The sequence below is a fragment of the Eubalaena glacialis genome, chromosome 8 (assembly GCF_028564815.1).
Source record: "Eubalaena glacialis isolate mEubGla1 chromosome 8, mEubGla1.1.hap2.+ XY, whole genome shotgun sequence".
NCBI lineage: Eukaryota > Metazoa > Chordata > Mammalia > Artiodactyla > Balaenidae > Eubalaena > Eubalaena glacialis.
In genome coordinates this window covers 83,112,191-83,137,551 of record NC_083723.1, presented here as the reverse complement: position 1 = coordinate 83,137,551, position 25,361 = coordinate 83,112,191, and the positions used below count along the sequence as shown (strand labels likewise).

The 25,361-nt window shown below is 38.9% G+C and overlaps 1 protein-coding gene across 1 annotated transcript in view; it reads left to right on the top strand.

Moving 5' to 3' along the window:
• PDE1C (phosphodiesterase 1C) overlaps positions 1-25,361 on the top strand; it is a 546,503-nt gene that overhangs the window by 466,711 nt on the left and 54,431 nt on the right. Inside the window, exons 11-15 of the mRNA XM_061197893.1 lie at positions 1,761-1,862; positions 3,563-3,683; positions 12,919-13,000; positions 16,495-16,615; positions 18,467-18,642. Of these exons, the coding sequence (XP_061053876.1) occupies positions 1,761-1,862; positions 3,563-3,683; positions 12,919-13,000; positions 16,495-16,615; positions 18,467-18,642 (602 nt within the window). The remainder of the gene's footprint in view (positions 1-1,760; positions 1,863-3,562; positions 3,684-12,918; positions 13,001-16,494; positions 16,616-18,466; positions 18,643-25,361) is intronic.

Genomic DNA, 25,361 nt, shown 5'->3' with positions numbered 1-25,361 from the left:
ATCATAGCTCAATTAAAAAAAGGGGGGGGAAGGGTCTGAAAGAGGCATTTCCCTAAATATATACAAATGGCCTATAAGTACATGAAAAGGTGCCTGACATCATTAGTCATCAAAGAAATACAAATGAAAAACACACTGAGATACCACTACATATCCCTTAGAATGGCTGAGATATAGAAAATCTGGAACTTTCATACACTGATTGTCAAAACGTAAAGTGATACAAACCACTCTGAAAATTTTTGGTAGTTTTTTTTATAAAGTTAAACACTCATCTATCTTATAAACAAGCCATTCTACTCCTAGGTATTTACTCAAAAGAAATGAAAACATAGCTACACAGTGACTAGTACATAAACACTCATAGTTTTATTCATAAGGGCTCCAAACTAGAATCGAATAACCCAAATGTCCATCAGCTGGTGAATGGATAAATTAACTGTGGTGTCCTTGTATGATGGAATACCATTCAGTAGTAAAAACAAGTGAACTATTGATGAACAACTATGTGGATGAATCGCAAATCATTATGCTGAGTAAAGAAGGCTAGAAAAATAAGAGTACATTTTATATTTTATATGTGTGTGTGTGTGCATAGGCAGATACATATGTGTGTATACCTAGTGTCTAGTTTAACATATATGTGCATGTACCTATGTACTCTCTATATGTGTATATACACATGCACATATATATCTGCTTTATGCCTCTCTAGTTTGCATTTTCTAGTTATATATATGTATGAGTACACACACACACACACACACACATACAATAAAACCAGAAAGACATAAAGCAAACTATCTAGACATAAAGCAGATCAAATGTTGTCTGGGGCCTGTGGGTAGAGGAAGAGGTGAGCTGCAAAGAGGTTTGAGGGCGATGGAAATGTTCAGAACCACGACTGTGGTGGTCCTTCCAAAAGTTTTACTCAACTGTTAAAACTCATTGAAATGTGCAACTTTTAGGGAAGCAGTTTATTCTATGCGAATTCTACTTCAATGAAGTTCTTAGAGAGAATAAAAAGATCAGTGTTTGGCAGGGCTTCAGGAGCAAGAGGAATGAATAGGTGGAGCCTAGGGGACTTTAGGGTGTTGAAACTATTCTGTCTGATACTGTTAATGGTGGGAACATGCGAGTATGCATTTGCCAAACCTCATAGAACTGTGCAATATGAGAGTGGACCCTCAGGTAAACTATGGACTGGAGTGAATGTAAGGTATCGATATTGGTTATCATTTGTAACGCATGTACTGCATTAATGTAAGAGGTTAATATTGGGGGAAACTGCAGTGGGGGAGAGGGTATATGGGAGCTCTCTATACTATCTTCCCAAGTTTTCTGTAAACCTAAAACTGCTCTAAAATAGTCTATTAAAAAAAGTGAAATACCTATACCCAACATGTACTATGGATTATCAGTCCCCCTCCTAGGATTAATTTCAAATTAATTTTTTCTTAAAACTTGAATTCAGCAGAGAAAGGAATGCTTTACTACACTTTCAGTTTCTTTGGAATTTTTCCTGTGAGTTAATTTTCCAAATGATATGTGCATTCCACATATCATATTCTTAATAAATGATATCCTTAATCTTTAACCTTCATTTATTCCTCATAAAAATGTCCGCCTAAAAGACTCAAGTTAGATTCGAAATGTCACAACCAATTAACTGATTTTGGTTAGAAATGGCAAAGAATAAACTAATTTTTCTTTCCATTTTTTACTTCTATCCTTTTTTCTCCATGGGGTGTCCCTGAAAGGGAGTTTCGGACCTTGGTAATTGAGATGGTGATGGCTACGGATATGTCCTGTCATTTCCAGCAAATCAAAGCGATGAAGACTGCTCTGCAGCAGCCAGAAGCGTGAGTGGGCCTGTGACATCATGTGTTTTCATAGGTGTTTGACCTCGTCCTTGTCCATGTCACTGTACCTTTAAAGTTTATCTCCTTCAATATGACTTTATTGAGTGATCTCATAAAATAATGATGCTTGGAGGAGAAACCATGAGAATTGTACCTATCACAGATATATTCTCATTAGGGTTGAAATAACAATTTACCCCAGTAACAATTTGCCCCAATTAGAATTTAAAATATTTCCATCAGAAACGAAATTATCGAAGATCCACTCAATGCAGAGGCAACAAATAAAGGTCAGTGAGTGACTCTTGGATTCTTGTTGTCTTTTTAATGATAGCAGTCATTCCAGAAACAGTTTTGAGTCAGTTTTGAGGTGTCCAGTTCAGTAAACATGGAGACCTTGCTGATGAAAATCCCAGTTGTGGGATGAATTGATGATTTTCCCCTAGTTCAGCTGCAGTGGGGTTTGAGATGGGAGAATGGAAGGGATTTTATTTTTTTATTTTTAATTTTTTTTTTTAATTTTTAATTTAATTTTATTTATTTTTTTATACAGCAGGTTCTTATTAGTCATCCATTTTATACACATCAGTGTATACATGTCAATCCCAATCGCACAATTCATTCCACCACCACCACCCCCCACCGCTTTCCCCCCTTGGTGTCCGTACGTTTGTTCTCTACATCTGTGTCTCTATTTCTGCCCTGCAAACGGACTCATCTGTACCATTTTTCTAGGTTCCACATATATGCGTTAATATACGATATTTGTTTTTCTCTTTCTGACTTACTTCACTCTGTATGACAGTCTCTAGATCCATCCACGTCTCTACAAATGACCCAATTTCGTTCCTTTTTATGGCTGAGTAATATTCCATTGTATATATGTACCACATCTTCCTTATCCATTCATCTGTCGATGGGCATTTAGGTTGCTTCCATGACCTGGCTATTGTAAATAGTGCTGCAATGAACATTGGGGTGCATGTGTCTTTTTGAATTATGGTTTTCTCTGGGTATATGCCCCGTAGTGGGATTGCTGGGTCATATGGTAGTTCTATTTTTAGTTTTTAAAGGAACCTCCATACTGTTCTCCATAGTGGCTGTATCAATTTACATTCCCACCAACAGTGCAAGAGGGTTCCCTTTTCTCCACACCCTCTCCAGCATTTGTTGTTTGTAGATTTTCTGATGATGCCCATTCTAACTGGTGTGAGGTGATACCTCATTGTAGTTTTGATTTGCATTTCTCTAACAATTAGTGATGTTGAGCAGCTTTTCATGTGCTTCTTGGCCATCTGTATGTCTTCTTTGGAGAAATGTCCATTTAGGTCTTCTGCCCATTTTTGGACTGGGTTGTGTCTTTTTTTAATATTGAGCTGCATGAGCTGTTTATATATTTTGGAGGTTAATCCTTTGTCCATTGATTGATTTGCAAATATTTTCTCCCATTCTGAAGGTTGTCTTTTCTTCTTCTTTATGGTTTCCTTTGCTGTGAAAAAGCTTTGAAGTTTCATTAGGTCCCATTTGTTTATTTTTGTTTTTATTTCCATTACTGTAGGAGGTGGATCAAAAAAGATCTTGCTGTGATTTACGTCAAAGAGTGTTCTGGAAGGGATTTTTTAAAATGGTGATTTGTTAAAAACTCTTATTGAGGTTCTGTAAGTTTGGTCATCATGTGTTTGGATCCTTTGGGTTTACAGAATTGAAAAGCCGAAAGCATTATCCCTGATGTTGCACACGGCAGACATTAGCCATCCAGCAAAAGCCTGGGAGCTCCACCATCGCTGGACGATGTCACTCCTGGAGGAGTTCTTCAGACAGGTACCTTGTTGCTCTGCTAACCACGCCCCCACTGCTGTCATCCATGGACATATCCTGAATTTTATATTTCAGCAACATTGTGATAAAGACTATTGCAATTACAGTCATCTTCTTTGTGGAGGGAGGGTTCACAGCTTTTTTTTTTTTGGTCTTCTGGTCATGTGATATTTGAATCTCACCTAAATTCTGATTCTCGGAATGTTACGGTATTTCTATCCTATGCCAAAAAAAAAAAAAAAAAAAAAAATTTCCTTGTGGCAGTCTTTTGTCAAAATGTCATCTGAGGAATGCTTTTAATTTTGGGGGGTGGGGGGTTGGTGACCAAATGGCAGTCGCTTTAACTTGCTTCTCTGTTATAATTGGCTGGGTTGTTCCTTTCTAGCAGACAAACCCATGTCAAATTCCAAAACCGGGTGCGGCAATTTGAGGTCAAGAAATCACTAGAAGCTACTGTTCCAATTATATTTAAACTTAGTACATCCTAAGACACAGGTTGTGTTTTCTACAAGAATAGTGAGAGTCTTTAATGAGGATACATTGCTTTAAATTTTTTTTTTAAAAAGGTGCATAGAAGTAGAGAAATAAAAAGGTAAATAAATGCATAGCCCAAGACTGCTGTCTTCTCAAACCCAGACATGTGTGCTAAGCTCATCTCAAGAAGAGCTGCCATTAAATATCTGCTTCGAGACGTGAGGTCCTGAGGTTGAAGGCAAGATGACATGTAGATTGTGGGACCTGAATTACAGTTAATTCAGATTAATACAGTTAATTCATTAATTCTTGTTAATTTACTGAGGGAGGTTACAGTACGGATTCAGAGACCTCTGAGATTCCATAAAACACTACATATTAACACCAGTCTCAACTTTGTCCTCTAAACTGACAAGAGGTGTACTCTTTCACTGGTTACTCAGATTTTTGGAAGCAAATTACTCTTATGATTACTCTCATTATGATTCTAGTTTGAATGGAGAAATTATAGAAGGCATTTCTGTGTTTGTTTTTTTCCTTCTGAAGCTGCACACAATATCCAGTAACAAAGTGGGACTAGAGTTAACAGAATATTAGGCAAAGTTCAGAAGGCCCTTTATTGGAATTTTTATTCCAACTGGTTTGTGGTCTGGAACTAATGAAATCACTCCTCTGGTTCCCAGTGGTCTCATCTGTGATTTGTTTTTTAGAAGGTGGGAGGATTTAAAGGAAGGTTGGACCAGATTTTTTCCTTAGTGTCCTTCCCACATTAAATGTTCTACAATTCCTTCATTCTGTCCAAGGGTGCACAGCAACACGTGCACACACGTGTGCCCCCTTAAGCTGTTCTATGAATACGCCAGCAGGTACCTTATTCAGCATATGGCTGTTTCCCTTACATGGTCATTGCTTGGCCTCACAGAGTAGTTCTCAAGGGGAACCCAAGGGCGTGAGAGGAACTAGAGCTGTACAGGTGTGGCCATGCTGTATACACAAGAATGACTGCAAAATCATCCTTAATCGAGGGCTAATTTTGAGCCATTTTTCCAGAGGTTACTTTTCTAATGTTAATGAAAGAATTTTCTCCAAATCTCCACTTCCCTTATCATATGCTTTTTTTGATTATTGCATTTGTAATAATACTCCCTATAACTAGGAATATTTAATCTATAGCCAGAGGTAAATCATCACTAACTCATATAAGTTTGAGGTATTGAAGTGATTCCTTTTTTTAATTGTGAGAGAGTGAGTATGAGAAATTACTTAAATATGTGAACATTTTTTCCCATTAAAGGAAAGCTTGTTTGCACAAACATAAGCTTGAATTGAAAGAAAATGTACCAGAGGCAATGTGAAAATAAGCATATTGAATTTCTTGCCAATTGGGAATGGAATGTTATCTCACTGGACTGGAACTATTTTTTAGCAATTATGATTCAATAAATTATTTTTATTGACTTAATATTTTCACCCAGATGCCATAAGCCGTGGTAAGTAACCCATGTAGGAGAAATGTTGCCTGAGTTCTTAACTATAGATTTTAAATTGGACAGTTCAAATGGGAAATCTCAATGGGACTGTAGAATCTTTGAAAAAATTACATTTAGAAGTTGGGTTATATTTCAAAATAAGGGCATAGCCTCAGTGCTGATAGACCAGACCTTCTATGTTTTGCTAAAAGAGTAAGTTACATCTTCAGTTTTACAACCATTTTTTACGAAATCCAAGCCACTGCCTCAAGTCTTTTACAATGAAATATTGACTTTAAGGAAGTATAAGTTTGCCTCTTTGGTGAATACATTTTGAGATTCATTTCCTTAGTATTGCTGTATATTTTTCAGACATCTCCTACAATTCTTTTAATTTCCTCTGTGTTTGTGGTTGTTTCCCCACTTTTGTTTATTTCCTATATCAGTGTTTTTTTCCTTTCTTCTGTATGAAATTAACTAATCATTTGATTATTTGCTAATCTTTAGCTAATCTTTTTTATTTTATGATGTCAGTTACTGTTTTCATTTTTATTAATTCATTTCTTCTGCTTGAGTTTATTTTGTTCTTTTGCTAATTCCCTGAGTTGGATGCTCAATTCAATTATTTTCGTTCTGCCTGTTTGATATTAGAAAATATAAGGCTAGGAGTTTGTGTTATCATGAATCTCGTAGGTTCTAATATGCAGTGTGTTCGCAATCCTTCTTTTCTAAATATTCTGTAATTTGGGTTTTGATTTCTCTTTTGCCCAAAAGTTGCTTCAGATGGAGATGTTTGTTTATGTAATTTTCCAGTGGTAGTTTCCTTTGCTTTCTACTTCTGTAATTAATTTGTGGCTTATTGAAATTTGACCAAAGGATTTTTTTTCATTGTTTGGATCTTACTGCGAAACTCGTTTGTCACCTACTATATAATCAATTTTTGTGAATGTTCATGGCTCTTGAAAAGTAGGTTTATTTTCTACTTGCAGGGTATAAAAATCAAAGAACACCAAGCACATCCACCTTATTAATTATGTCATTTAGGTATTTTATATATTATTTAAAAAAATTTGATCTATCATGGGCTGACAGGTGTTTCTATTATTTTCATTTTCTATGTGGTATAGTTTTTGCTTCATGCATGTTGATTCTGTGTTATTTGTGTTCTTGGATATTCATAACTGTTAGATTTTCATAGTTTGCTGTACCTTTATCATTATAAAGCCCGCTGCTTTGTCTTATCTAATGCTTTTACCTAGAATTCAAATTCGGCTCATTTTAAGAAGAGACTCTTGTCTTTGCACAACTTTCTACTCTAACCTTTTCAGAGACGCTTTGATTTGGGTGTGTCTTTTAAACACTGTATATAATTGAGGTTTTTTTATGAGTCAATCTAAGATTCTTTTATTATTTGAAATCAGCCATATTAACATCTATTGAAATTACAGGCATCTTTGCTCTTAGGTGCTGTCATATTTTATATTATGATTTCTGTTTTTGTGGCTTCTTTTTAAATCTTTCACTATATTGGTGGTGCCATCTGCTTTGTTATGTTTTTATTTCTTCTGATGACTTGGAAGTTTTATATTATGTTCTAGTGGCTAACTTGATAATGAAAACTTTACATCCTCTATTTATTTAGGTAGTCTGTATTGCCTCCCTGCAATAGTAAACTTCTACCTCCTCTTGCTGCTTCCCCAACACCTCGTTGTAACTTGCTTAATTCTTCTAGTCTGTACCTTTGTTATTTCAATAGAGCTCTATTCCTTTATATATCAGGTTTAAATGGTATATTTGCACCCCCATTTTTAACGCATAAGAAGGACAGCACTTATTCATAACTCCCAACACCTTTCCCATTTTCCTTTCGTAATATAACTAATTCCTTGTTACTGTTTGTTGGCTATATTATTTCTAAATTCTTAATATTTTCTAAGTGAGCATTCTATCTCATGTACTATATGCTGTTTACAAAAAACACACCCAAAACAATGTGACCCAGAAAAGTGGAAAATAAACAAAGTTGGCAAAGGCATAATTCTCCAGTTGTTCTTGTCCTGGCTCTATTCAGTGCTGGCACTTTGGCCATGGTTGATCCATTCATCTATTGGTTGGTCAAAGTTGTTCCTTGAGTGGTTTCTTCTAGAAGTGCTAAAAACCACATTTTTGTGTGTTTGCAAGTTTTTCTACTGCTGTTATAGTTGGGCCACAGTTTGCTTGGGTAAGACGTTTTTTTGAATCAAACCTTCTTTCCCTGAGGTCCTTTTTAGATTTTGTTCAAATGTCTTCCACCTATGAATGTTGTTATGGAGAGGTTGGAGGCCATGCTAGAATTATTTCCACCTCTAGGTGATATATCTTTTTGCTTATGTGCCCTAAGGATAATTTCTTTGCCTTTGAAGCCCGGTGACATTACTAGGATATATTTCAATAATGATTGTTCTATAATAGCTTTTCTTGGGACCTGGCGTGCTCTTTTTCTGTATAGATTCAAGTTACATTCATTAAATCTTTAATGATTTCCTTTTCCATTTGTTTTTGTCTCCTTCTTTAGGAAAAACAGTTATTCATATGTTGCCTCTCTTGTTTTTCTTCCATGTCTGTTATTTTCCTTTAAATCTTCTTTAACTCTCTGATCAGTGGTATTTTTTTCAGTCCTGAACTCCATGTCCCTTAATGTGTTTTTATCCAGAATAACTCTCCTTTGTGTGGCTTCCAACACAATCTTCATTTATATGATGGTTCTGTTTTTCTTTTCCATATCTTCCCTGAGCTCTGCTAGCTCCTGGTTCCCTAAGCCCTGGTTCTTGATAATTTCAGGAGTTTCTTTCTGATCATGGCAGTATGTTTGGTCATCACTTGGTGGCACTGTTTTTTCTGGTGAATGTTCCCTATCTGTTATTTTTATTTTTCTGTTCCTTTATTAATTTTTTTTCTTTTCATGTGAAGTATCTTTTCATAATTTTTTTTTTCTCCTGGTAGTGGTGATAGTGCTGCCTCCTCTTTCTCCTCCCCCTCTTCTCATTCTCCTCCCTTCTTCTTTCTTCTTCTTCTTCATTTTATTATTATTTACTATCTTTGAGTGAAATGCATTATTTTTTGACCAACTATTTGCAGGAGATATGTGCCAGGGAGAAACTGGAACAGCAATATTCTAAGTTCCATGGTTTATTATGAGGCTTCTATGACATGGGGTGTGTGTGTGTGTGTGTGTGTGTGTGTGTGTGTGTGTGTGTGTTAGCCTTTACTTCTTCCTGGTCAACAGTAGGCAACAGTTTTAGGACTGCTCACAGTTCAGTCTCTGTCACCCACCCACTCTCTTGCCATGCTTGTGTGTTTTCTCATTCAACATTTTTTTCTCTACTATTCCTTGGAGCTAAATAGGGTACAGAGTAGCTCCTCACACCAGCACTTACTGTCTCTCTGGTTTTCCCATGTAATGGATGTGGGGTACTTTTCCTATCTGAGTGAACTTTGGAAACCTCTATTCTTATTTTTTTTTTAATTAATTAATTAATTAATTTAGTTATTTATTTATGGCTGTGTTGGGTCTTCGTTTCTGTGCGAGGGCTTTCTCTAGTTGTGGCAAGTGGGGGCCACTCTTCATCACGGTGCGCGGGCCTCTCACTATCACCGCCTCTCTTGTTGCGGAGCACAGGCTCCAGACGCGCAGGCCTGGAGTAATTGTGGCTCACGGGCCTAGTTGCTCCGCGGCATGTGGGATCTTCCCAGACCAGGGCTCGAACCCGTGTCCCCTGCATTGGCAGGCAGATTCTCAACCATTGCGCCACCAGGGAAGCCCTGGAAACCTCTATTCTTCAAGCTTTATCTGAGGTCTGCAGCCATAGGCCTCTTCTCTGGGCATCTTACCTCACCCCTCCCGGATATTCAACAGCATCTTGCAGCCGTTCCTCACGTAGTTTTGATTTGAGATTACAGATTTCTCCTAATATTCATTTGTGTTTCTGTTGTTTGTCATTCTCCTCTTTTGAGAAGATAATTTCTGAGAGGGAAGAGCAAAGATGTCTTTACTATACTTATCTTAAATCCAAAAATCATAATAATTTTCTCATACCTCATATTTGTAACTTCTTCCTCTGGGAAAGAAGAATGTATATTGCTTCATTTTGTTCAACTTGAGGCTTTTGTTGCCTCCGCAATCAAATACCTTTTCTTCAGTCTACCTGGAAACACTCGCTTGAGATGTCACCTAACAGTCTTTTGAAGCTCTTGCATTGAGAGATGCCGTCTGCCCTGTGAACTTCCAATACAGAAAGAACCTTTGTTTCTCTTAATTGGTTTGCTGCTTACAGATAGCTGCTGTAACAAACAAACGCCCACATGTATAACAGCACACATAAAATGGAATTTTATCACCCACTCATGTAAAGTACTGACAAGTGTTTCTTGATTGGCAGATGCTTTACAATAAGCAGTGATTTTAGATCCAGACTCTACCATCTACATGGCTTCCATGGTGCTTATCTACATCAAGCCAGCAAAAGAAGGGAGGACATAGAAACATAGGCATAGGTGATTTTATAGGCCAGAACTGTGGTGGAAATACATCCCCTCTCCTCCTGTTTTATTATCTAGCACAAACTGACACAGATTCTGGGAATCGTAGTCTAGCTGTGTGGACAGGAAATGGAGGGTGGTGGTGGTTTGTGAACAACTAACTGCCTAATTGCTCTCCCAGCTTGCTTGTGATAAATGTCCAAGTGACCAAAGGAACTTGAGTGTTTCTAACCAAATTCATCTTTTCATTCATTGTGTTCCTTTTGTAGATCGATTCTGTGACCTTATCAGTCAGTTATCTTAACCCCTACCACAAGAATGATAGTTATTTATTTTTCTGCACTGTCCTGGAAGAAAAAAAAATGAGTTCCTTTAAAAAAAAATCATTTGTGCTGACTGAGACTTTCCCCCTTTTTTGAAAATATGGACCTCTTTAACAAAGAGGAAGGTGTATGAATAATTCCACAAGGGCCAGTAGTTAAAGAGTTGTACAATATTGTATCAGTCAAGCTGGATTCGCCTGTAGAAGTACATTCTTCTGTATTACTTTCCGTGTATATTTTCCAATTTATAAATGTGTCTGTCCTCCAGAGGGAATTCAGGGACCACTATCTTAAAATAGGTTTTTAGTAGTTGGTAGTAATAGTTAATTAAATCCAAAAGATGTAAGTGATGTGTGGATGTGGGTATGGACAAGTCCATGGGATAAGAAGTTGCTTAATATCATGCACTTTTTCAGTAATAAAATCCAAATTAACGCATACATCTTAATAGTCAAGTGGTTAGTGTTCTTCTAAGCCACACCCATTAAAATGCACCAACAAAACAACTTATATCCCTGCTTCATAGGGAATAAGAGTGGGTTTTATTTGTGTTCGCTGAGCTAGCCCACTAAACCAGCTACACAACAACAATTTATGTTATAAATACTCTTCCTTCTCGTCACACTGCCCAAGTAGAAATAGCTTTGGAGTAAGTTATTTTCATCATGCCACTTGAGAGATAGAGCAGCCCTCAGCAAGGCATACTCAGAAACAGAGGGACCATTGTGTCCCATGGGCTGTTCATACAGGAAAGAGTACAGAAGGAACTAAGCCACTTCAGGACTGTTCCTGAGACCCTTGGATGTCCCCAGCGCCAATTGTGACCCCCACTATTCAGCTTCCTCAGGCGCCTATTCCTTTTCCTTCTTTTCAATAGATCTTAAATGTGCATGTGAACTAGCATCCTTTCTCTTTGGTAACATGCCTTAGAAAGAAAAAGCATTCAGTTTTTGAACTTTGGTTGTCGAATTAGATTATTACTCTTTATTTACTATAGGTTCATTTGCGATATTTATTATAATCAGAGTGTAACAATTAGATGTAACAAGTTCACTAAAAGTTTCTCAGATCTTCACTTAGATGATAGAAATATCTACTGGGAAACAATAATTGTTCTTTTAATTTATTTATATACATTTTCTCACTTAATCTTCATTGTTACTTGATGACATAGGGATTATTATCCCACATTTGAATTGAATGTGTGGGACTTCCCTGGTGGTGCAGTGGTTAAGAATCCACCTGCCAATGCAGGGGACACGGGTTCGAGCCCTGGTCCGGGAAGATCCCACATGCTGCGGCGCAGCTAAGCCCGTGCACCACACCTACTGAGCCTGTGCTCTAGAGCCCGCGAGCCACAACTACTGAAGCCTGTGCACCATAACTACTGAAGCCTGTGTGCCTAGAGCCCGTGCTCTGCCACAAGAGAAGCCACCATGGTGAGAAGTCCGTGCACTGCAACGAAGAGTAGCCCCCGCTCGCCACAACTAGAGAAAGACTGTGAGCAGCAACGAAGACCCAACACAGCCAAAAAAATAAATAAATTTATAAAAAAAAAATTGAAATGTGGAGAGAGAATATAAACTTCCTATGATCACACAGGTGGCGGGAGCAAGGCCAGATTCAAGCCCAAGTCAGTAGCCATTAACCTGGGCAGATTCTTTTCTGTTAAACTGAATCGGCACAACTCTGCGGCTCTCAGAAGAGTGACACGTTTTCCCTTTCCTCTGGGCGTGTGACTGAAGTATTGCGCTCTGGTTCAGAACGGTTTTTAAAAATCATCTCCATCATTATTTAGACTTTCCGTAGCACTTGCTTATTATAGTCTTGCTTTTTGGTGAGATTGAGAACATATTGGCCAGAGAATCATGTTTTATTATTGTCTAACTTGATAAACACAAGCAATTATTTACTCCGCTTCTTTTTCGTTCCACTTTTCATCATCACTGAGCCCTGCAGTGAAGACCCCAGAAGCACTTATTCCAGTTGTGTATAGCTTTAGGTAGCACTTGGAAAATGAGTCCAAATCAGTCCAGTTAGAATTGGTGTCTTAGACACTCCCCACAACTGGGAGGGGTTTGCTGGCTCAAGAAAGGCCGCAGGTCAGCCCAGGGCAACTGGAGAACATACAAGAGTTCTGACTGCTGTGCTGGCTCTAGGCCACAGGACGCGTTGCTTTTCTTATTTTCCTTGGGCGACCTATTGCTGTCTGATGAGGCTTTCTATACAACAGCATGCACCTTTGCAGTTGGATGGAATGATTGGACCCCAGAGGGCTTCAGCCCCTTGGTGTCTTTTATGCAGAGGAGCAGGGCCCAAAAGGACATATTACATAATGTAATTGGAATAATTAAAATAAAGACCAGTGGCCTTTGTGGCAGCTGAAGTTGTGAAATAAAATCGGGGCAGCTCAGCCTGTTGTTGTTAATTTACTTTGACCTCCTGTTTTTCTAGGGTGATAGAGAAGCAGAGCTGGGGCTGCCTTTTTCTCCTCTGTGTGACCGAAAGTCCACCATGGTTGCCCAGTCACAAGTAGGTACGTGTTTGCCAATCCATTGGATGGAACGAGGAACCAGAGAGGAGTGTCTGGAAGTAAGCTCAGGTGCTCCCAGTGATTCTTCAGCTGGGAACCTGGCTCCATTCTGCTTGCTGTGCTCATGGCTTTGGCTGGTTGGGCTGATGGAGCAGCTCTCCCCATCCTTCTCCCTGGAGTGTAGCTGGTTCCCAGGAAGATTAGACAGTGACACTCTGCTGTCTCCATCATTCCCTGCCAAGAGAAAAAGGGACCTTAACACTAAGGCAATGACAAGAATTAGTGGTGGGAAGCCCATTCTATTTGAGTCTCTCCATTCTGCATGCAATACCAGAAGTTTCCTCAGTGATGCTTCCTCTAGCCCTGTTTCCAGGACAGCACCATTTCCTGGATGACCCTACTTCCAGGAATAGCTCTTTAAAAATGTTTCCTTCCCCTTCCTTCTTTCCTCCCTTCCTTCCTCCTCTCTCCCTCCCTTCCTCCTCCCTCCTCCCTCATCCCTCCCTTCCTTCCTTCCTTCCTTTAAAAATAAATTTAGCACCTTTTTTTTTTTTTTTTGGTAAAGATAACTTTTACACTGCTAATAACCATAATATATGGGCATTACAGAATTCTTCAGGTGTGAGGGAGGTTACCAGTGCCATACATAAATTAAATGTCATCAGTGATCTCCACCTTGGAAGAGTCTGAAATCATTCAAAAAATAAATTCAACAAAGATTTATTGATTTTTTTCTACTTGTGTTTTGGGGACTTATTAATTTTTTTTCATATTAATATATTGAGTTCCTGTTAGGTGTAGGGCACTGCTAGGCACTGTAACAGATGTTATAAAAAAACAAAGACAAATTATACATGGTGTCTGCTCCCAAAGACATTGAACCAGTATTGGGTGGTAGGCAAGAGGCTGAGAAAACAAAATCTATTAGATTGTTACAATGCTAAGGTAGGGATTGTACATGGTACAATGAGATACAGAACAGCGCGTGTGAACATTAGACCCAGAAAGACTTGTTTAAAGGTAATATTTGAGTTGAGTCCTAGGAGATAAGTAGGCAGTGTCTAGGCAAATGGTGATATATGTTAGAGGTGGATAGGGGTGGGTGGAAGGAAATTGCAGACAAGGATCAGCATATACTAAACAAGGAAATTTAAAACAGTATAGTATTGTCGGGGAATTAATTACAAATAGTTCCATTTGGCTGGAGCAGTAGGTAGGGAGTAGGATGTGGTGAGGGACATGTTTTGAGAGAAAATCAGGTCCAGATTAGGAATAGCGTGTGCTTATACTTTCCTGTAGGAAATGAGGGCACAGCTAAAGAATTTTAAGTAAGGTTAAAACTATATATAAATTGATGTTTTAGAGTAAGAATCAGCAAACTATAGCCTGTGGGCCAAATCTGGCCCACTGCTTGGTCTTGTGTGTAAAGATTTATTACAACACAGTTAAGCTCATTCATTTGCATATTGTCTACGGCTGCTTTTGCACTACAGTGGCAGAGTTAAGCAGTTGTATGACAAACTCCTTTGCTTAGGTTTTGTATGTGGCCCACAAAACCTAAAATATTACTCTCTGGCCCTTTACAGAAAAGGTTTGCCAATCCCTGCTTTAGAAAGATTTCTGTATCAGTAGTATGGAGGATTAATAGGAGGGTTTTGAGTAAGACTAGAGGCAAGGGCTCCAGCTGGTGCTTCCTGCAATGTTACAGGGAGGAGATGTCGAGTATCAGAGCTAAGGCAATACAGGAGAGAGGTAGCGTATAAAACATTAAGGATTCAGCTGGATGCAAGGCTAAGATAAAGGCAGCAATCTAGATTAAGTGGTTGAGCCATGTCCCATTTACAAGGATTGGAGGGAAAGCTGATGAGTTAGTTTGGGTTTGGACATGTTGAATGAATTTAACTTGTGAGAAAAAAAAAAAGGTGAAAATACTGTCATCAAACACTTCAATTTCAGCTTAAAATTATATGACAGTTAACTGCAATTCAAATTTGGCTATCAGTGTTTCTTTATCAGGACACTATTGGTATTTGCTTGGGACAATTCTTGTCTTGCCAATTACATTACAGGATTTTTAGCATCCTTCACTGCTGGGCATTAAATGCCAGTATCATTTCCACCTTGGTCATGGTAAAAACCAAATAAGCATTTGTATATTTCCAAACACTATATTTCCTTTGACTGGTATTTAGTTTCATGTGGCTGTGTAATGAGTTATCACCCTTAGTTCCAGATTCTGTATTTTCTCCTGATGTGTCACAGAACACTTGGGTATTTTTGAACTGTTGAGACAGTCAGTCTAGCCCAGCATCAACTATCTCCCCAGCATGGTGATCTCTCAAAGGTATAGTTCCAGATCTGACCCTTCTCCTAGTTTCCAACCCTGTTTCTTCCAATTCTTTTGACCCTCTTCCATCTGGATAGGTCCCTGGTACCTCAAGTCAGCAAATCTAAGACCAAGCTCACCATCTTCCTCCCCAGTCACATTCTCCCCCATTGTCCCTGTTCTCTCTGCCTTCCTGTTGGAAGTCTCTGACAGATCCCACCTAGAGGCAGGACCACCTCCCGCTGTGCATGTATCTGTGCCTCCATCACACTCTCACCTTAAAATGGCACTGGATCTCGCCTTCCTTACCTTGCCTTTGAGCTATTGCAACAGCTTCTAAAATGAGTTTCCCAGCCTCAGCCCCTATTGCTCTCTCCCTTCCCATCCATCTTGCCAGATTAACTTTCCCAAGTAACATCAGAAAAAAATCTTATTACAATGCTGCCCAGACATCTCAAGGGGCTTCTAGTGCCTATCTAAATCCTAACCTTTAGCCTGATACTTAAGAACCTCCCTCCTGAGCTGATAATGACCTGTCTCCCAGGCTTTCCCTTTCTGACTTCAAAAGAATCCCTACGCCCCAGTCATTCTCCAGACACATCCTGCACTTTTCCCCATCCTTGTCACTTTGCTTATTTCACCCCCTGCATCTAGAATGAATACCCTTAAGGGCTCAGCTCAAACATCACAACCTCCATGATGCTGTTTGCAGCCTTCTCGGTGGGAGGGAAAATATCCTCCCTCCCTTACCTTCCCAGGGGCCTTTATTTGGGCTTCTCCTTTAGCCCTTTCCATTTTTGTGCTCATTTAATTCCTCCTATAAGCTTCCAAGGGCAGGCAGGTTGTGTTACACATCTTAGTCTTTTATGCAGCACTTATTACATCGTTTTTTTACATAGTAGATGTTGAACTTGCATTTTTAAGCACTTTATTGAACTATCTCCTAAAAAGTTATAGGAAGGTTATGTAGGAGAAATGGAACTGACTCATGATATTCAAAACAAGGAATATATTAAATGATTAAGACCAACCTATTCTCTCCTAATCTGATCTGGCGCTCCTATGAAGATGAATTTTAAAAGAAAGATACAACCCATCAGTTGGCATGGGAACATATGGAAAGGCCCAAGTTAATATGCAGTTCCTCTGAAGTTTTGCTGTTTCTCTTCAGGCTTCATTGATTTCATTGTGGAACCCACCTTCACTGTGCTCACAGACATGACAGAAAAGATCTTGAGTCCACTAATTGATGAAACCTCTCAAACTGGTGGGACAGGACAGAGGCGTTCAAGGTCAGTGCTGAATCTTGAAAGCTGGGGGTCAGGGTGGCCTGTCCATGCGGATAGACTTCTTCTGGAAGGGATGGGGGTGGTACTTCATAATTATGTTCATCCTACCTCCTCCTTATAAAAGATAAAAGGAGGACTCAAAGTTGTACTCTCTGTACTCTCCAGGCTGGCCTGTAAGGGGGTGACCAGGGTCTAGGTCATGACCAGCAGGTTCCCAGTACCAACCCCCCACCCCACATTCTCTCTTTTGGCAGCTTTGCTCACAACAGCATCAGTCACTGCACTTTACCTGCTGTGCCCAGAGAGTCCTTGCTCCCCATACTCCAAAAGGAAAGTACCACTGATCAGAGTTATCACAAGAAATGAAACTGACTTTCATTTCTAGGTTCAGGAAGAAAATAGAAAAAAACTGAAATTTTAAATCACCTTCTGCCACAACTTCACTATATTGAGGGTAGTTTAATAGTCAAAGAGCACAGCCTCTGGAGTCACAATCCTGGGTTAAACATCCTGATTCCATTACTTATTAGCTGTGCCATCTCAAGCAAGTTGCCTCAGTTTCCCCATCTGAGAAAGCATGGATTATACTCATAGGTTACTGGGAGGATTAAATGAATTATTTAATCTCCATAAAGCCCTGATAACAGGGTCCAGCACAGAGGAAGTGTCAGCTACAATAAAGCTAATGCTCAGTCTTTACTAGTAGTATTACCAGTAGTACAACTCTCCCCTCCTCCTCGTCCATGCAAAACCTTGGGCTTTGTCATAAAGGAGAGAAATGTAATGAAGAAAAAGAAGAAAAGAGCAAGAGAAGGAGTAAATAGGAGGAAGAAAGGCAAGAAGAATATTAGGACAGTGGGACCCCAGGGATGCTTAAGGTGGAGGGACCCAGTCAATGCTGCTAACAAGGAGGACGGAAGTCCCCTGCCCGAGTCCCACAGCTCCACAGCTCTGCCGGCGCTGGGCTGAGACCTGCCCTACTTATCTAGTCAGTCTTGATTGTCATTCAGTGGATTTGCATTTGTGTCAGTCACTACTGTAGCTCCTTGGAAGTGTGTGATACTTTAAAGTTTCCCAGAAGGATGGCACTTTCTGTATTATAATATTATATATATTACTGTATTCCCTATGTTTAAAGCTGAAAATGATATCATCTTTAAAAAGGTCTCCTGCATGACCGATCTCCCACAATCTCCATGCTGTCTGTGCCTCTCCGCCTTCCCCAGGAACATAAGGAAATCACCTTACTCTGGCCTTGGGGATCCTGGGATCAGAGGATCTTGACTTCAGGGGGAGGGAGAGCTGGAAAGAAAGAGGACCAAGTGACTGGGTAACTTGGAAAAGTGGTCAGTGTGGAGGCAGGTGGGTGAACTGTGGAACCAAGTAGAAGTCAAGTTTAAATGCATTAATTTCCGAAAGTCAAAGGCAGAGAATTCTTGTGTGGGGAACCTAGTCATATGGAAAAAGAACATCTGAAATATGGGGACTATGGAGACGATCAATAGTCATGAGTCTGAAATCTTGGGGGTTTTTTTTCCTGCTGAATATGGAGACTTTCCCAGCTGTTGAATATGGAAAATAGGAATTACAAAGCTCAGGCCCCAGGAATTTCACGACAGTAACTTGCTGAGTGTTAGTTAACCACTCTTCTCTTAGGCTTGTTTATTGGCACACATTTTCCAAACACTAACCCTCCTCTTCCGTATGGTTTTTTTTTTTTTTGAATTTTTGAATTGAATTGAATTTATTTTTTTATACAGCAGGTTCTTATTAGTTATCTATTTTATACATATTAGTGTATGTATGTCAATCCCAATCTCCCAATTCTTCCGTATGGTTTTTTTTGTCCTCCAGTTTGAACAACATCAGTTTGGCAGATGCAAAGCGATCAGGTGTCAAGAGCTCTGGCTCAGAAGGAAGTGCCCCAATCAACAATTCGGTCATCCCTGTTGACTGTAAGAGTTTTAAAGCCACTTGGACTGAGGTGGTGCACATCAATCGGGAGAGATGGAGGGCCAAGGTGCCCAAAGGTAACGCGCTGCTGGGGAATATTATCCAAACCACTCAGACCCGCTTACAAAGCAAGGCACTGCCACCCCTGATTTATAGATGTTGCAAATGAAGCACAAACTCAGGATATAAATTCAAATTGCTGAATGTTAGGATCGACCATCTTTTGATCTTCATTATATCTAACACTCAGTGCACGAGAGAATGAGGCTGACCACCAGGCTTCCCGACAGCGTGACCTTTGTGCTATATGACCAGACTCTTCTCGAAATGAAGATTCTACAGAGAATGGGTGTTGCTATTTCTTGGTTTCTGCTAGGCCATTTTGTCATTCTTATTTCATGTCATGCGGCACATTTATGAGGCCTTTATTCCTTCTTTTATCTAAATGAAGCCTGGCCAGTAGCCACCTCGGCCATTATGTTGGGATAGAAGGGGCTTTAATCTCCTTACATGCATTTTTATCTTTCATGTTCTCAATTTCCCTTCAGCCATTACTCAGGCTAACCTTCTAAGATGAAGGTAATGTGCAGGTTAACAGAAATTTGAAGACAGAAAAGTCATCACTCTTGGTACTAGAAACAAACAAACAAAAAACCCTGAAATCTGTTTTTTGAAAGCTGAAATTCATTTGCTCATATGCATGTTTGTGTTTATTGAGCATGTGATACATGATTCGTACATACTACATGCTCATGCTATAGTCTAGGTAGGAACACATCCCTGAGGTAAGTCTTAGGAAGCTGTGATGCCTGATTCCAGAGAGGGCACAGATGTGGATGGCTCTAGAGCTCAGCAGGGAGACTGATCTCAATGGGGTTTGTGGAGATGAGCCTTCCACAACAGTCAGTTTTTACCAACATCTATTGAATGCCTGCTGTATGCCAGGCTCTGTACTCTGTGTTATTCACAGAGGTGAATAACAGACATCCTTATCCTCAAAGCTCGCAGTCTCCTGGGTAGGGGCAGGGAGGCATTTGTACAGAGTTTCTTTCAAAGTAAGAACGGGAGTTCAGTTGAAGCCTTGCACTCATCGCCAGCACCTACTGGCCCCAAGCCCCAGACACTCATTATAGGCAAGGAAAGTTTTATCCCCGGTCACAGCATCCCACACTTTTATCCACCCAGTGTCTGCACAAGTGAGAAGAAGAGTAGGAGTAGACAGGCACAGCACATTCTGACAGTCTTGGTCCTCAAACGTTGGGGGCAGGGGGCTGCTTCTAGTGTGGAAGAGATGAGACCTCACTGCTGGAGTTATTCAAAGGCCAACATTGTGTCCTGTCCAAGTGGCTGCTCAGTTCAGGTGGGGCAAAGGGTTTATCTTTACGACTCTTTTAAGGCATAATTGGGCCCTTATCATTTGGGGACAGAGGTTGCATCCTGAGCTCTGGAGGGAGCCAACGCCTCTTCCATATTCTAGGTGTGGCCTCTCACAGTCTATTCAGGTGCTTTAAACATTGAAATCCTCCCTGTTGGCAGGCACTGCAAGCAGCAATGGTAGCTACTGCATCATTTCAAAGAAGCACTCTCATAATCAATTACACTCATTAACACTTGAAAATTCAGTTCCTGACAACACGAAATTGAAAGTGGTACTTTAAAATAATTTGTTTGCAATTATCTGGCTTACTAAAATTACCTTCTGAAACTAATCACCTGGGGGAGCATTAGGCAGTTTCTTTTCTAGGAGAAAATTGGCCCTTTAAAAAGAACAGATGAATAAGCACTAATAGTTTTTAAATATGTGAGGTATGCTGATAGAGATAGTCTTAAGCTAACTTGTCCCTAACCTCGGTTGGGGTGCTTGAGAAGGCATCTTGTAGCTAGGATTTGAAGGATGCCTGGGGTTGAGCCATGAATTTGGAAAGGGAGAACAAGGAAAAAGGCACACATATATTTCGTGAGAGGATAGTTTGGGTATCAAAGCAAAAGTTAGTTGGGGAAAGAGAGAATTGAATCCCTACTTGCCCTGTGCTCTTTGGCAAATTCAGGCAGAGTCTTTGAGAAAAATTCCCTTTGGGGGATGATAATAGACATCACAGAGTTGATGAAAAGAACAGAACTTATATATGTAAAGCACTGAGAACAGAGCCTGCACATGGTTAGTGCCTGATAAGTAGTAGCTGTTATTTTGAAAAACTGGAAAAGAAAGTTAGAAGTTTGAATGCAAAGTTAAGAAGGTGGTGGTCAAAATGCCAACCTATAATTAATATTTTATAACATTTTCAGCTTCCCAATAATGCCATTGGCTGGTTGGCTGGTATTAAGAAATTCAGTTTGCATCTGTTTTTCCATTGGAGATTGGTTTGTGCTATACTATTCCAGGCTGTTTTGCTCATGATTCTTTTTTACCAGAAAACCCCGATTTCAGCAAAGGCTGCCCTGCATGGGGCACTTGAATGTATGTTGTTATTAAATTGATCAGAAATGGAATTGGATCTAAAGTCTTAGTTTTATTAATCAACCTGATTTACAAAGCTAGCTAGGCCAGAACGCATAGTTGTTAGGAAAGATTGAATCAGTATTTTTTTTACAGCTCTTAGGGCTGAAAATCATTATTCCCAAACAAAGATATGTAGGTATAACAATTTGCAAGTCTGATAAATATTGATCAGTTTCCATTCAGGATTTAATACTTTTTAAACATTTTTTTCTGGTGTAAGAATAGTAGGTGTTTAGGTTACCATGCTGAAATATAAACAAAATATATAAAGAAGAAAATAAAAATCACTCATAACCTCTCCAGCCGAAACAGTAAATTTCAATTTACTGTTGAAATTCTGATGTAATTCTTTTTAATTTGATTTTCTATGCACATTTATAAGTAAAAATTTCCCCTTAAGTTGAGATTATAGTGTAATATAGTATTTTCCTTCTCTATTTCTATTTTGAAGATTTTATTCTGATTCTGAATATTCTTAGAAAATATGATGTAAATGGCTACATTGTTTGGAATACCATAGTTGAACCATTTCTCTGTTACTGAGCATTTTGGTTTCCAGTTCTTCATTATTGTATATAACATTGTTATGAACATACAAGTTCAGCAGTCTTTGAGCCTACATCTGATTATTTAGGGTAAATTTCTAGATATGGAATTCCTCTGTCAAAGTAGATGAAAAATTCTAAAGCTCTTGATGTATATTATCAAATTTCTTTCTGGAAAGTTCTTTTTTTTTAAACCGTGTTCTCTTTCAGTAGAAGTATAATGAGAGTGCCATTTCCCTATATTTTCCCCCTTTATTTTTCTCATTGGGATGTTTATATTTTTATTACTAATTAATAATAACTTTTTATATATTAAGAATAGTAATTCTTCAGTTGACAAACTGTCTTGCAGTTTCTGCCCTACCTCTGTCCAGTTAGTTAGTCATATATTATACCTTTTAACTTTGTTTATGTTTTTAAAAAATATATCCTATTTTTATTTTACTACAGATTATCTTCATATTTTTTATTGAATTATGTCTCTATCAATGTAAATATGAAATAGTATATAATGATACTCCTTTGCAAGTACTGAAGTTTACTGAATTTTTTAAAATTTCCTCCATTGTCACTCAGTTTTTATTGAAACAATAAAAGATTTTCAACCTAGGTGATTGTAAGTAAATTGCTATTTTACAATTAACTTATTCTTTAATATTATTTTAAATATTTGCATCAAGTTTTATATCTAGCTTAACAATTATTTTTATTTAACACTATGATGTACTAGTTTTACTGACATCATTAACATATTTTCCTCATTCTGAGATTTTTTTTTTTTTTTGGCCCCGCTGCTCTGCTTGCAGAGTCTTAGTTCCCCGACCAGAGATTGAACCTGCTCCCTCGGCAGTGAAAGTGCAGAGTCCTAACCACTGGACTGCCAGGGAATTCCCTCATTCTGAGTTTTTAATGTTGATTGAATTTTTCTGTCAGCTGAAGCACTTTTGCTAAAATTTTTAGAAAAGTCCAATGGGAACATCTTCTGAGTCCTGAATTGGCTAGGAGTACCTTTCTGTTGTTCTTGTATATAATCAAAAGTTGACTATTCAGAATTCACATAGTGTCTTGGTTGTCTTTATTAAGTTAGTTTCTTTCCTTTTCTTTCTTTCTCTCTCTGTTTGTAGGTGGTTTAGGTAGGCATTTCAGAGAATTATATTAAGGAATAATTAGCCGAATATCATTTTTAACCAAGAGCCTATAGTATCATTATTCAGAAAGGCAAATTAAATGAAGAAATCAATGTATTTCTCTAAGACTGCACAGACATTCAGTGTGGGATAGAACCAGCTCTCAGGAGGAATGTAATTTATAGATCATGAGGGCTGTGCTCTACCTTAAGTCTTTAGCTCCTTGCTTTTGGCCATTTTCATAATGATCACATCACTACAGATGGTGTGAAATGGAAAGCAGAAGGAAATGAGATTGAACTACAGTGTTTGCTTTCTACCGGTCTAGGAGCCTAGGAGTTCCATGGATGTTAAATCTAAAACCTGAAAAGTTAATTCTTTGTATATATGTCATCTCTGGAACTGTTACCATGTACAAATTAATTGTTCTATCACCTACTTTGTCTCATAGTAGGAAAGATTTTATGTATATTAATATTTCACCCTGAAAATATAAGGGAATTGGATTACAGTGGAACAGCTGTTCCTTCTGTCAATTTATTTTCTCTTTTCTTATTTATGTGTTTGCTTGTTTTTGTCTACTTATTTTGAGTAGTAGCACTGGATGCTGATGGCTGATCACACTAATATCAGATATTTCAGAGATACAAAGAAGAGATAGGAGTAGAGTAGAGAAGTTGTAGAACATTTCAGAGCCATCCATTGGAACATGATTGCTGCAGAGAAAGGAATCATGTCGGATCTGATTATGATGTCATAAGAGCTACCATTCACTAATTTAAACATTAATTGCCTGCTGTCAACAGTAGTTGAGCCCAAACAGACTTGTTTCTGAAATGTACCCCCCGCAGTTTTTTGGGTTTTTTTTTTGCTAGATTTTCCGTAGAAAATTCGTCTGACTCAGTTGTCAAATGAATTTTTCTTGCTCAGATAATATGTTGTGCTCTTGTAGCAAAGCAGAATTTAACACCTTCAGCTTTCATCAAAATTACTTTTAACTTGGTGATATTTTGAATGTTGAAAGTTTGCAGTAGATTCAGTGGGGATTCTGTGAGAGGATTATACACTATTTTACCTGATATCTGAGTATAAATGAATTCTCTTCCCCCTTGGCCCTCTTTCCCTCTCTGTGTAGTAAGTACAGTCATCTTTTTACTTACCTATAGTCAAATACAGTCAAATGGCTAATTTTTTTCAGGATAGGACTTTAGGGTGTGTATAGTTCCTGTATTTTATACTGGTCTGGATTGCTGATGATGGAATATGAGTCAGGTTCATTGGCAGATAGGGTGAATCACACCCTCTTATACGTTTCGTTTAGTCAACAAACACTCCATGAGCATCTGCTAGGTGCCAGGCGTTATACCAAGCACTGGGAATTCAGTGATGGAGATGACATCTGACCTTTGTCCTCGGGGCATTACAGAAGGATAAGAGGAAGTCTGGATGAACATTCTAGGGAGCCTTCTGTGGGCCTGCAGCGTACTGAGAATGCCATCTCCCTATCTTCTGCAAGGGCATTCTTTTACTCTTTAGTTGTACCTTTCTGTAGGAGTCAGAAGACATATTATACTATATATGCACATAGTTATGCAATTTTGTTAAGAAATTTTTCCTTACCTTTTCACTGTAAATTATAAATACATCCTGTTGGGAAGTAGAATATCGTGAAATATTGAATGGCAAGCATTTAAAATTTAAATCAGTGCTTATCAATCCTTATTGCGTGTTAGACTCATCTGGAGAGCATTAAAAATATCCTATTCTTGCCTCTCTCCCTCCAGAGTCTGATTTAATTTGTCAGGGGTGAGGCCAGTGTATTGGTTTGGATAGGTGGTTGGATGAATCAATGAAAGGATGAATGAAAACTTCATAATATATTAAGGAGGACATCTGAGCCAGGCAAATGTAAGGGCAGGAAGAGTAAAATGAAGCCAGAGGTCATAGACATGCACAAGATACGCCATAAAGCCCGGCGAACGTGTGAACCTGGAACCAAATCTGGGCTTTGTGCTCTTTAGCAGCTGAAACAAAGGGAAACGTGATCACATGCATAACTACTCTGGTGCCCATTAGATTAAAATCTCACTTGTCATCTATGAAAGCCAGCTGTTCTCAGGACCAGGGCTAACCAAGGGAAGTAAAGAAGACCCCTGCTAATGAGGTGTGGGGCATTTGTAACACATCTAGAGAAAAAAAATGCAATAATGCTTTTCATAGTGGAGGTTGGAAGCCCTTTTGAGTGAATTGAATGCTAGACAGTGAGTCTGTAGACCTTAAGGGAGGATTGGTTTCTGTTAGGTGCCTTCCATTGGTCTCTGTAGGTTACTTCCTACAATCCAGCTCCACTTCATTGCCTCCAAGGCTCTGCATGATCTCAACCTTGCATGTCCTTGGTCACTTGAGCACATCATCTGTCACTAACCCCTTACTAAATTTGCTTTAGCCATACTGGCTAACTCATTGTCCCTAGAACATACCAAGCTCATTCCAGTCTCACGGCCTTACACTTTTTATTTCCTCTGCCTGGAATGCTCTTTTTTCTTGATTATTGCATGGTCAGCAATTCATCATTCAAGATTTGGTCAAATGTCACCTACTTCACCTCCTTACCTAATGCCACC